The sequence below is a fragment of the Oncorhynchus tshawytscha genome, linkage group LG33, assembly GCF_018296145.1.
Source record: "Oncorhynchus tshawytscha isolate Ot180627B linkage group LG33, Otsh_v2.0, whole genome shotgun sequence".
Classification (NCBI taxonomy): Eukaryota; Metazoa; Chordata; class Actinopteri; order Salmoniformes; family Salmonidae; genus Oncorhynchus; species Oncorhynchus tshawytscha.
In genome coordinates, this window is record NC_056461.1 from 32,190,780 (window position 1) to 32,202,901 (window position 12,122).

The 12,122-nt window shown below is 44.0% G+C and overlaps 1 protein-coding gene across 4 annotated transcripts in view; it reads right to left on the reverse strand.

The window, feature by feature from the left end:
* Positions 1-12,122, reverse strand: part of nrg2a (neuregulin 2a) — a 159,363-nt gene that overhangs the window by 100,271 nt on the left and 46,970 nt on the right. Inside the window, exon 1 of one of the 4 annotated variants that reach the window (XM_024397791.2) lies at positions 4,995-5,281. The exons of the other annotated variants lie outside the window; for them this stretch is intronic. Within the exon in view, the coding sequence (XP_024253559.1) occupies positions 4,995-5,103 (109 nt within the window). The 5' untranslated portion in view covers positions 5,104-5,281. Of the gene's footprint in view, positions 1-4,994; positions 5,282-12,122 lie in introns of those variants that run through there. 4 annotated transcript variants of the gene reach the window in all.

Here is a 12,122-nt window from a genome sequence, read left to right on the forward strand (position 1 = left end):
TTGCATGTAATCAGCGGTGTATTCATTCCGCCGATTCTATTGAAAAAGGTTTCTTCACTGTAAGCAAACAGAACAAAATGAGGATTAACATACCTGAATTTGTCCAATAGAAACTCTCATTTGCAACTGTTGGACTAATGATTACATCCTAAATTAGCTAGATGCAGGAAAGAGTGTGCTAGGCGGTCTGTCACTTTGTTTATTAAAAATTCCCTCGACCTACATTGTAAACTTTCATTCATAGACTAGGTTGTAGCAACCGCATGATGGGTACAGGGACATTTTGAGTGTCATGTAGTAACCTAAACGTATCGATGTTACATTGAGCTGGGTGAATGGAATATGAATGACATAATAGAAATAAAGCCATGCTCATAATTATTTTTCAATACATCATCCTCCCTCATCTTAAACGGCATTGACCGCCACTGCCCTCTACACATGCTGAGTTCACACACAAGATCCCATTAGGTCTACAGAAGTAAATGCCTATATGGGCATAATAAAATGCCTAACTGATGGGATACACAACAGTTTTATCACAAATTCAAAACGGAGCGTCTTGTCTACTAAATTAACAAAATAAGGCTATGCCATTGCACAGCCATAGGCTTCTACAAGCAAGCATTACTGCTGAGCTGGGGGGCGGCAGGGTAGCCTAGTGGTTAGAGTGTTGGACTAGTAACCGGAAGGTTGCAAGTTCAAATCACCGAGCTGACAAGGTACAAATCTGTCGTTCTGCCCCTGAACAGGCAGTTAACCCGCTGTTCCTAGGCCATCATTGAAAATAAGAATTTGTTCTTAACTGACTTGCCTAGTAAAATAAAGGTAAAATAAAATAAATGAATATCTTGAGGTCAACACTGTGTCACAGTCCCTGATCAAGGAAGTCATCCAACTAGAACACAAGTGTTCTGTTTGGTGTTGTGTTCTATTCAGCACATGCCATTCTCTTCTCTAGCATGTCAACATGAAGCAGATAAAAAAGCCCTACAGCAGGAACTATAGTGTTAAGACTCCAATAAACTATTACAGCTGCATGTAGAATAAATGTGCAGTCGCAAGCAGTATAGTACAGCAAAAATTAAAAGTAAGGTGGGATAAACTGAAGAACAAGTGTGCTTAGTTCTTTTCCCTCCCTTAAGAGAGGGCAAATGGAGTCTCTCAGGTGCTCTTTTATCCTTTTTTCCACTAGACAAAACACTGCAAATTACCATCAGGTTAGCTATATAACACAATGCTCCTAGCTGTGCAAATAGGCACATTGTCTGACTGGGGATCAGAGACACAGACACGAACACCACACACTGATAAATGGGCTGCAATTATTATCAATATTATAATAATTATTATAATAATTATGCAGTACACAACAGGGTGACTGACCCACCAAATGACACAACACCTGTTTAACAATGGAGCGGAGGGATGCAGAACTAGGCAGAACAATTGTTGACCTAAGGGCTGGAATGAGCAGAACAAGAGATCAAACAGGCATCTACTGCACTTGAAAAGAGGACAGTGTCATAGAGTCCACCTAACACTGAGAGAGGATGATGGATGACAGGAAAGCTGCCTGCAAGTAAACTCTGGTCGTGGCCTCTCTCTCTCGTGAAAGACAATACAATACAGGTCTTGTGGTCTGTGGGACGTGCTAATGAAGCTGCGGTATCTAAGATCTTAGTGTGACTTCCCAGGTCTATGATTGACCTCTCTCTCTGGGAGCCTTGCATTTCAGACATGGGTGTAACACGCTAGTGAGGGCAGACTGAGGGGCTACTGAGGGAAGACTGAGGGGCTACTGAGGGCAGACTGAGGGGCTAGTGAGGGCAGACTGAGGTGCACAGGCACTCTTTTATAGCCCTGGAGAGGGTTCACAGGCTGGGCTACTCACACAGTCACAGATGCCTTAGCTTTGGCTGCAAAACCCCCACTATGACAGCGGATACATTTCTCCCAGTCTAGTATTGAATTCATGGATAAACCACAACATACTGTGTGTGTGTGTGTGTGTGTGTGTGTGTGTGTGTGTGTGTGTGTGTGTGTGTGTGTGTGTGTGTGTGTGTGTGTGTGTGTGTGTGTGTGTGTGTGTGTGTGTGTGTGTGTGTGTGTGTGTGTGTGTGTGTGTGTTAGCGATGGAGGGTAAAAAATCAATACAGTACAGTATTGCAATATAATTTATGAAACGATATAGATTATATGACTCCAAGTATGGATTCTCAAAAAAATTGTAGTTAACGCTAGCTAGTACGAGACAGCTGTACATGTGCCAAAACCCAGCTATTTATATTTCTCTAGTTCATTCTCCATCTTCTTTTTAAATGGTGAGACAAAATGTTTTTCAGAACTTTTGTTTCCATGAGTGATCAAAACTCGTTTTCTAATGGCCTTCTACTCATAAAATGGTGAACCATATGTTTGGACATCGAATCATAGTCAAATTGCTGTATCGAATTGCAATATACAGTCAGAGGTTTACATACACTTAGGTCGGAGTCATTAAAACTCATTTTTCAACCACTCCAGAAATTTCTTGCTAACAAACTATAGTTTTGGCAAGTCGGTTAGGACATCTACTTTGTGCATGACACAAGTAACTTTTCCAACAACTGTTTACAGACAGATGATTTCACTTATAATTCACTGAATCACAATTCCAGTGGGTCGGAAGTTTACATACACTAAGTTGACAGTGCCTTTAAACAGCTTGCAAAATTCAAGAAAATAACGTCATGGTTTTAGAAGCAATTGGAGGTGTACCTGTGGATCTATTTCAAGGCCTACCTTCAAACTCAGTGCCGCTTTGCTTGACATCATAGGAAAACCAAAAGAAATCAGCCAAGATCTCAGAAAAAAAATTGTAGACCTCCACAAGTTTGGTTCAACCCTGGGAGCAATTTCCAAACGCCTGAAGATACCACGCTCATCTATTCAAACAATAGTACGCAAGTAAAAACACCATGGGACAACGCAGCCTTCATACCGCTCAGGAAGAAGACGCATTCTGTCTCCTAGAGATGAACGTACTTTGGTGCAAAAAGTGCAAATTGATTCCAGAACAACAGCAAAGGACCTTGTGAAGATGCTGGAGGAAACAGGTACAAAAGTATCTATATCCACAGTAAAATGAGTCCTTTATCGACATAACCTGAACGGCCGCTCAGCAAGAAAGAAGCCACTGCTCCAAAACCGCCATAAAAAGCCAGACTACAGTTTGTAACTGCACATGGGGACAAAGATCATACTTTTTTGAGAAATGTCCTCTGGTCTGATGAAACAAAAATAGGAAAATGATGTGGAGTCACGGTATTGGAGTGGCCATCACAAAGCCCTGACCTCAATCCTATAGAAAGTTCGTGAAAAAAGCATAGAGAGGCCTACAAACCTGACCCAGTCACACCAGCTCTGTCACGGGGAATGGGACCAAATTCACCCAACGTATTGTGGGAAGCTTGTGGAAGGCTACCTGAAACGTTTGACCCAAGTAAAACAATTTAAAGGCAATGCTACCAAATACTAATTGAGAGTATATAAACTTCTGACCCACTGGGAATGTGATGAAAGAAATAAAAGCTTAAATAAAACATTCTCTCTAATATTATTCTGACATTTCACATTCTTAAAATAAAGTGGGGATCCTAACTGACATAAGACAGGGAATTTTTACTAGGATTAAATGTCAGGAATTGTGAAAAACTGAGTTTAAATGTACGTGTATGTAAGGTGTAAGGTGTATGTAAACTTCCGACTTCAACTGTAGATAGCATCGTGAGAATTGCAATAAATATTGTGTTGTGATAATTTATTTTGAGGTCCCTGGCAATTCCCAACCCTAATTTGTGTGTGTGTGTCTGTGTCTGTGTCTGTGTCTGTGTGTGTGTGTGTGTGTGTGTGTGTGTGTGTAACAGGGAGAAAGAGACGGTGTGGGGGAGAGAGTAAGAAATAACATATAGTACCTAAATAAAATGTTAATTCTATTAGCATGGGACAGAGAGAGGAGAGTACCACTTTGAGATGGGGGTAGGTCTACCCTGCGACCCAGGGTCAAACTGCAGTAACACGCTGCAACTTGCAGCAGCCGCCAGTGAGAGCGCAAAATGATGCGTTTGCGAATGCAGCTGCAGCGCAATTCCAATGGCAGAGGGGTTTCCTGTGAGAAATGAATGAGCCACTGGACACAGGACACAAGCTAGGAGACAGCGAACAGCCCCGGGTGTGTTCTGTTGGTCCATGTTAACTGTATACTGTCAGAAATAAAGTTACTGTGTAGTGTGTGATACAGTACTTCAAACATATTCTGTCAATTGTATTGCTCCATAAGCCTTGTCTATAAGGGACTGGGAAAACATGGGAGAAGCAAACAACAGTTTCAGGCTGCTATATAATGAGACACGTAAGCGAAAGTGAAATATGAAACCCGAAAAATAACAGGAGTTACACCCTGCGGCCTCTGTCAAAGTGTTCCCAACACAGCTGTGTGTTGCCGTGGTGTTACCGTGGTGTGTGCAGTGCGCAGTGAGGTCCCCAGCTCATTGAGGGCTTTGATTTGGGCTCGCACGCAAAAAGCACATTAGATGACACATCAGTGTAGCTACACCGCTCAAGCCAGATGTGCTCCTACATGTACATGCTGCAGCATCCCTTCCATGTGACAACCTGGCGGTAAGCTTTGAAGGCCATGCATTCTTTCACAGGTCCTGCAATCCCACTACTGCAACACATCCACACACCCACTGGGCACACACTGGTTGAATCAGCGCTGTTTCCATGTCATTTCAACAAAATACGTCGAACCAATGTGGAATAGATGTTGAATTGAGGTCTGTGCCAAGTGTGCACATACTTACACACAATCAAGTGCACACACACACACACACACACACACACACACACACACACACACACACACACACACACACACACACACACACACACACACACACACACACACACACACGCCTCTCCAAATGTCCTCTCCAGCCATTCTTTTTTACCTGTGGTTGGATCGCTCAATTCTTTCTCTTTGCGCTCTCTCTCCTCTTTCCGTGCTCTTTTCCCCCCACTCGTTCTCCCTTTCTTCTCCTTTTTCCTGCCCTCCGACATGCTGTCAGTTGAAAGTGTAAATCCTCGAAGGAAAAAAACAAACACAAAAAAACCAGGTAGTCCTGTGGGGAGCGCGTGGCAAGTGGGCACTAGACCCAGAGCGTCTCCAATCCTATATAGGCGCACACCAATCACCCACAGTAGGGAAACACCTACTCACAGCAAGGCAGAGAGAGAGAGGGAAGAGAGAGAGGAAGAGAGAGGACCGAAGAGGAGGGGCGACAGCGCTAAGGAGAGAGAATGGGGAGGGGAAGAAAGAGGGAGGGTAGTAAGAGAGAGAGAAAGGGAGTGAGCAAAGAGGTATTTCCCATTGCTGTCAAGCAATTAACTGTTCCCTGCCTGGATCAGATAAGCAGAGCCTCTTCCAGGCCCTCAAGCTGGAGCGGAGACCAGAGAGAGAGAGAGAGAGAGAGAGAGAGGAAACCCCTACAGAGTGGAAGAGATGGCCAGTATAGAGAGAGAGGAAACTCCCACAGAGCGGAGGAGATGGCCAGTATAGCAGGCCACATATAGCCTCCCCCAGCCCCAGCCTCCCCCTAGCCCGGAGCATCTTCTCTTTGTGACTAACCCATTCACCCCAGGAGAGGGGCCAGTTAACCCCTGACCCATGCTGACCCCACCCAGCTTCCTTTCGGTCTGGACAGGTTGGTGAGGTGGTCTCTACACAATATCATTATCCCCAAACTCCCATCATCTGGTTCTGATTTGGGTTATAAACACTGAAACCACAGGAGGATCTGCATTGAAACCAATCAAAACTAGAAACCTCTCTCTCTTTCTCCTCCCTGTGTCCTCCTACCCTGACGTGTTAGCGAGCCCCAGCATGTCTGTGGATGTTTCTCTCTGCTGGCGTGTCATCACCAACCTGAGCAGCAAGCTCAGTCACACACACACACCAGAAGAGGCTATAGGAGGAAGGGCTCATTATAATGGCTGGAATGGAGTAAATGGAACTGAGTCAAACATGTGGTTTCCATGTATGATGTGTATGATACTGTTCCATTTGTTCCATTCCAGCCATTACAATGAACCTGTCCTCCTATAGCTCCTCCCACCAGCCTCCTCTGACACACAGTCTTACAGACCCCCACCACTCTACTCTGAAAAACTGCACAGCAGTCACAGTGTAAATTACTGCTGATGAAGAAATGTAATTAAGTCTGAGAAATAAAGACATCCACAGAAACTACATCCTCTCACAGAAACGACACATTACTAATAGATAACCTAACACACTTAAAAGCACCTTAAATACTACACAATGCCAATGTCAGTAACACGCTAATGTATAGTAGGCTCTTAAAGCACCACTGATTATTTTATAAGCTGTTTCTGTACGCACTAAGCCTGTCATATATCACTCAAACTGAATTTCACTCTCTAGTGTACACTCTTAGAAAAAAGGGTTCCAAAAGAGTTCTTCGGCTGTTGAACCCTCTGTGGACATGGAACCCAAAAGGGTTCTTCAAAGGGTTCTCCTATGGGGACCCTTGAAGGTTCTAGATAGCACCTTTTTTTCCTAAGAGTATAGTGCTAGCAGCTAGGAGAGTAACATGTCGAAAAACAACAGACTAGGACACCCAATGAAACTTGTGACCAAAACAATGCTCTGTGTGACTCATCTGCTAGTTTGGTATCGGGGGCCTCCCAGAGGTGTTCTCTCGGTTCAGCCCTCGGGAACCCATATCACTGTTGGGAGTGGCATGTGTTTGGTGTGGGTGGGGGGGGGTGGTCATCATGTCCCAACAGGTCAGCCCGCTCACTGCAAACCCCCACTCAGTCTCAGGAAACTTCAAAGAAAAAATGGAGGCCAAGTGCCCATTGAGTCTCTCTCTCTCATTCTGTGTATATATCTCCCACCTTTATCAACACTCCCTCTGTTTACCTCTCCTTCTTCTCCTCCTCTCCACTCTTCTCTCAGAGATTCTGCATAGTGATCTAATCTGTCGGCGGTGATGACGGAGTAGGACTGAAGGGGCTCCAGTTTGACAGGAAGCACCACCCTCCCCCTCCTCACCCCCGTTCCCCTCCTTCCCACCTCCTCAACAATCCTCGCCTTCATAACCCTTGTCTCCCCCCTTTGTTGAGCAAGATGGGTCTCGTTGCTATGCCTCTGGCTGTGCTGTCCTCTCTGGCACCTGTGTCTGTGTGTGTGCAAGTGAGTGTACGTGTGCATGTGTGTGTGCGCGTGAGTCTGTCACAGTGTGTCAGTGTATAACCAGCTAACACATTTGGTTCCTTGGAAGTTGTGGGGGTTTCACATTGTTTGTAGGAACGAAGCCATACGTTCCCTGACCGGTAAGTTTTTTTTAAACCTTCTGAGAACAGAAGTGAAAATGTTGCTATAGAGTTTTTATTTATGCTAATCTACATAGGTTATGTAGATGCTTTTGAATAACTTCCTTAAAATGTTCACTGAGTGTTCCAACAAGACTTTTAATAGTGTACAAACCAAGAGAGTACCATTATGCTATTTTTTCCAATATTTTTTATTTTATTTTATTTAGTTTAGTTTAGTGTTTTGTCTTAAATAACATTTTTCCTTGTTTTTTTCCGTATATATTTCGGATATATTTTAATATCACTTTCCATTTACAGAATGAATAGTCTCCAGCAACCTGCCTCACCCAATGTGGTACGGATCTGCTATTTTTTATACTTAAGAACTGGAACCCCCATCAAAAGCTGGCTACTAGCTAGTAATCAGTAAGCCATTGCTAGGCCCATCTGCTAGGCCCATCTCCCGGCTAGCCGAAGAGGCCCATCAGCCACTCCTTGGGCTACAAAACCTGGACCCCCACTGACCCATCACGACTGGACTACCAACGTAATTCTGCCCGAGGGGTTTTTTCAACTGACTCCTCCATCTTGACGTCCCCTGTATGCCCACCCGCTAGCCTGCTAGCCGCGGCCCGCTAGCTGTCTAAAGCATATCGGACTGTTAGCTTAAGAGGCCCATCGGACATATTCTTTGGCCACTATACATACAGTTGAAGTCAGAAGTTTACATACACCTTAGCCAAATACATTTAAACTCAGTTTTTTACAATTCATGACATTTAATCCTAGTAAAAATTCCCTGTCTTAGGACAGTTAGGATCACCACTTTATTGTAAGAATGTGAAAAGTCAGAATAATAGTAGAGAGAATGACTTATTTCAGCTTTTATTTCTTTCATCACATTCCCAGTGGGTCAGAAGTTTACATACACTCAATTAGTATTTGGTAGCATTGCCTTTAAATTGTTTTACTTGGGTCAAACGTTTCAGGTAGCCTTCCACAAGCTTCCCACAATACGTTGGGTGAATTTGGTCCCATTCCTCCTGACAGAGCTGGTGTGACTGGGTCAGGTTTGTAGGCCTCCCTGCTCGCACATGATTTTTCAGTCCTGCCCACAAATGTTCTTTGGGATTGAGGTCAGGGCTTTGTGATGGCCACTCCAATACCTTGACTTTGTTGTCCTTAAGACATTTTGCCACAACTTTGGAAGAATGCTTGGGGTCATTGTCCATTTGGAAGACCCATTTGCGACCAAGCTTTAGCTTCCTGACTGATGTCTTGAGATGTTGCTTCGATATATCCACATTGAAAGATTAGTGGAATCTGTGTGGGTAGCTGGACAGGTAGGATGACTGACAGTGAAGGTGAACAGGTGGTCACGTGTCAGGTGACAGAGGAATGGATGAGACTGAGGCAGGAATTCCTTTAACCATAAAGTGGTATATTTACTGAGTAGTCTGTGCTGCATCACAAAGGAAACAAATAACATGTATCCAATCAAATTCATAATCAAAGATCAAATCAGATCATTCATTATTAACATAAGTTTAGGGAATTCAACAGTCCAGTTCATTAAGTCAATAGTAATCATCCGTGAGTCATTTAGGCTCGTAACTATTTATCATAAATCATGAAAGAATACAAACAGTGAATGGTGATACGATCTATAATCCCCATGATCAAAGTCAATCAGTTAGCAAACAATGACGTTTCTCATTTCACTCTTTCAATTGTCTTCATGTGTCCATATAATTAATTTCAATACACATGAACCATATCGATTGCATAATTGGCCTATGAGGAGCCGTAGGGCCGTGATCATTGACAATTCACATTACACAATATGTTTGAAGCTGCGCTCCAAGCTGTGCTCCAAGCCGCGCTCCGCGGTAATAACTATTAACAATAACTGATGGCCCATCTCCGGATCGCAAAAGATAGTTCAGATGAAAGGTAACATGAAAGGTAACAGAGTCGGTGGACTTAAGTGGATTCATGGACGCACAGAACTTCTGGATCAGATGGAGTCAAGGAAGAGAAAGCAGCGAGATCAGGCGATGGCAATTTCCCCCTTTTATGGAGTTGAGATCTGACGGACATTTCCACCTGACCTAATTAAAGCGCCCCTGGCCCAGCTGAGTAAATGGCAATGAATTAAAGGATTATTCCACCAACTCCATGGGCCTTTTCTACAACATCATTTTCAGCCCTCATGATGCCATCTATTTTGTGAAGTGCACCAGATCCTCCTGCAGCAAAGCACCCCCACAACACGATGCTAACACCCCCGTGCTTCACGGTTGGGATGGTGTTCTTCGGCTTGCAAGCCTGACCCTTTTTCCTCCAAACATAATGATGGTCATTATGGCCAAATATAGTTCTATTTTTGTTTCATCAGATCAGAGGACATTTCTCCAAAAAGTACAATTTTTGTCCCCATGTGCAGTTGCAAACTGCAGTCTGGCTTTTTTATGGCGGTTTTGGAGCAGTGGCTTCTTCCTTGCTGAGCAGCCTTTCATGTTATGTCGATATAGGACTTGTTGTTTTACTGTGGATATAGTAACTTTTATACCTGTTTCCTCCAGCATCTTCACAAGGTCCTTTGCTGCTGTTCTGGGATTGATTTGCACTTTTCGCACCAAACTACAATAATCTCTAAGAGACAGAACGCGTCTCCTTCCTGAGCGGTATGACGCTGCGTGATCCCATGGTATCTATACTTGCATACTATTGTTTGAATATATGAACGTGGCACATGAACGTTGGAAATTGCTCCTAAGGATGAACCAGACTTGTGGAGGTCTACAATTCTTTTCTGAGGTCTTGGCTGATTTCTTTTGATTTTCCCATGATGTCAAGCAAAGAGGCACTGAGTTTGAAGGTAGGCCTTGAAATAAATCCACAGGTACACCTCCAATTGACTCAAATGATGTCAATTAGTCTATCACAAGCTTCTTAAGCCATGTCATAATTTTCTGCAATTTTCCAAGCTGTTTAAAGTCAGGGTCAACTTTGTGTATGTAAACTTCTGACCCACTGGAATTGTGATACAGTGAATTATAAGTGAAATAATCTGCCTGTAATCAATTGTTGGAAAAGTGTCATACACACAGTAGATGTCCTAACTGACTTGCCAAAACCATAGCTTGTTAACAAGAAATTTGTGGAGTGGTTGAAAAACGAGTTTAAATGACTGTACATTGCAATTTGATACAACGAATTGCAACTGTATTTTGCCAATTGGCCTGGTTTACCACACAGAACACTGCTGATCCGTCCTCTGAACCGGAACCGCCCAACATAAGCTAGGCAGCTAACTAGCTACTAGCTAGTAGACAGCTAGCCACTGCTAGTGGTCATTAGCTACTTTTAGCCCGGACAACTCTCGCCAGTCTCGCCAGACTCAAACCAGAACAAATCACACTTTTTTTCTCCATATCTCTGGATTCCTACTGCAAGATCTGAACCTTTTTTTCTCACCTGGATCATCGCAGCTAGCTAGCTGCTATCCAAGTGGCCACTCCTGGCTAAGGTCTCTGTCCCGAAGCAAGGACCAATTAGCCTGGAGCTAGCCTTGCTGGGCCTGCTCTCCGCGGCACGCTAGCTGTCTAGAACACATCAGACTATTAGCTTAAGAGGCCCATCGGAGAAATTCTTTGGCCACTATACCTATTTTGCCAATTATGCCTGGTTTACCATTCAGAGCCCTGCTGATCCGTCTGCTGACATCACAGCATGAGGAGGCCACAACAGACTTTCTTCCATCGCGACGTCCCTCTATGGCCTTCTGCTGGCTTGCTAGCCCGGGCCCACTAGCTGCCTGAAGCCACTCACTGGACTCCTATGATCACTTGGCCACACATGCCTCTCCCTAACGTCAATAGGCCTTGTCCATTGCTGTTTTGGTTAGTAATTATTGGCTTATTTCACTGTAGAGCCTCTAGCCCTGCTCAATACGGCTTTAGTTCCACCTCCCACACATGCGGTGACATCACCTGGTTTAAATTATATTTCTAGAGACATTATCTCTTTCATTGTCACTCTATGCACAGGTTTACCTCCACTGTATCCACATCCTACCATACCTTTGTCTGTACATTATGCCTTGAATATATTCTACCGTGCCCAGAAATCTTTTACCTTTTACTCTCTGTTCTGAAAGTACTCGACAGACAGTTCTTTTAGCCTTTTGCCGTACCCTTATCCTACTCCTCCTCTGTTCCTCTGGTGATGTGGAGGTTAATCCAGGCCCTGCAGTGCCTAGCTCCAATCCCAATTCCCAGGCGCTCTCATTTGTTGACGTCTGTAACCGTAAAAGCCTTGGTTTCATGCATGTTAACATTAGAAGCCTCCTCCCTAAGTTTGTTTTATTCACTTCCCTAGCACACTCTGCCAACCTGGATGTCCTAGCCGTGTCTGAATCCTGGCTTAGGAAGACCACCAAAAACCCAGCAATTTCCATCCCTAACTATAACATTTTCCGACAAGATAGAACTGCCAAAGGGGGCGTAGTTGCAATCTACTGCAGGGATAGCTGGCAGAGTTCTGTCTTATTATTCAGGTCTGTGCCCAAACTATTTGAGCTTCTACTTTTAAAAATCCACCTCTCTAGAAACAAGCCTCTTACCATTGCCGCTTGCTATAGACCACCTTCTGCCCCCAGCTGTGCCCTGGACACCATATGTGAATTTATTGCACCCATCTATCTTCAGAGCTCGTGCTGTTGGGTGACCTAAGCT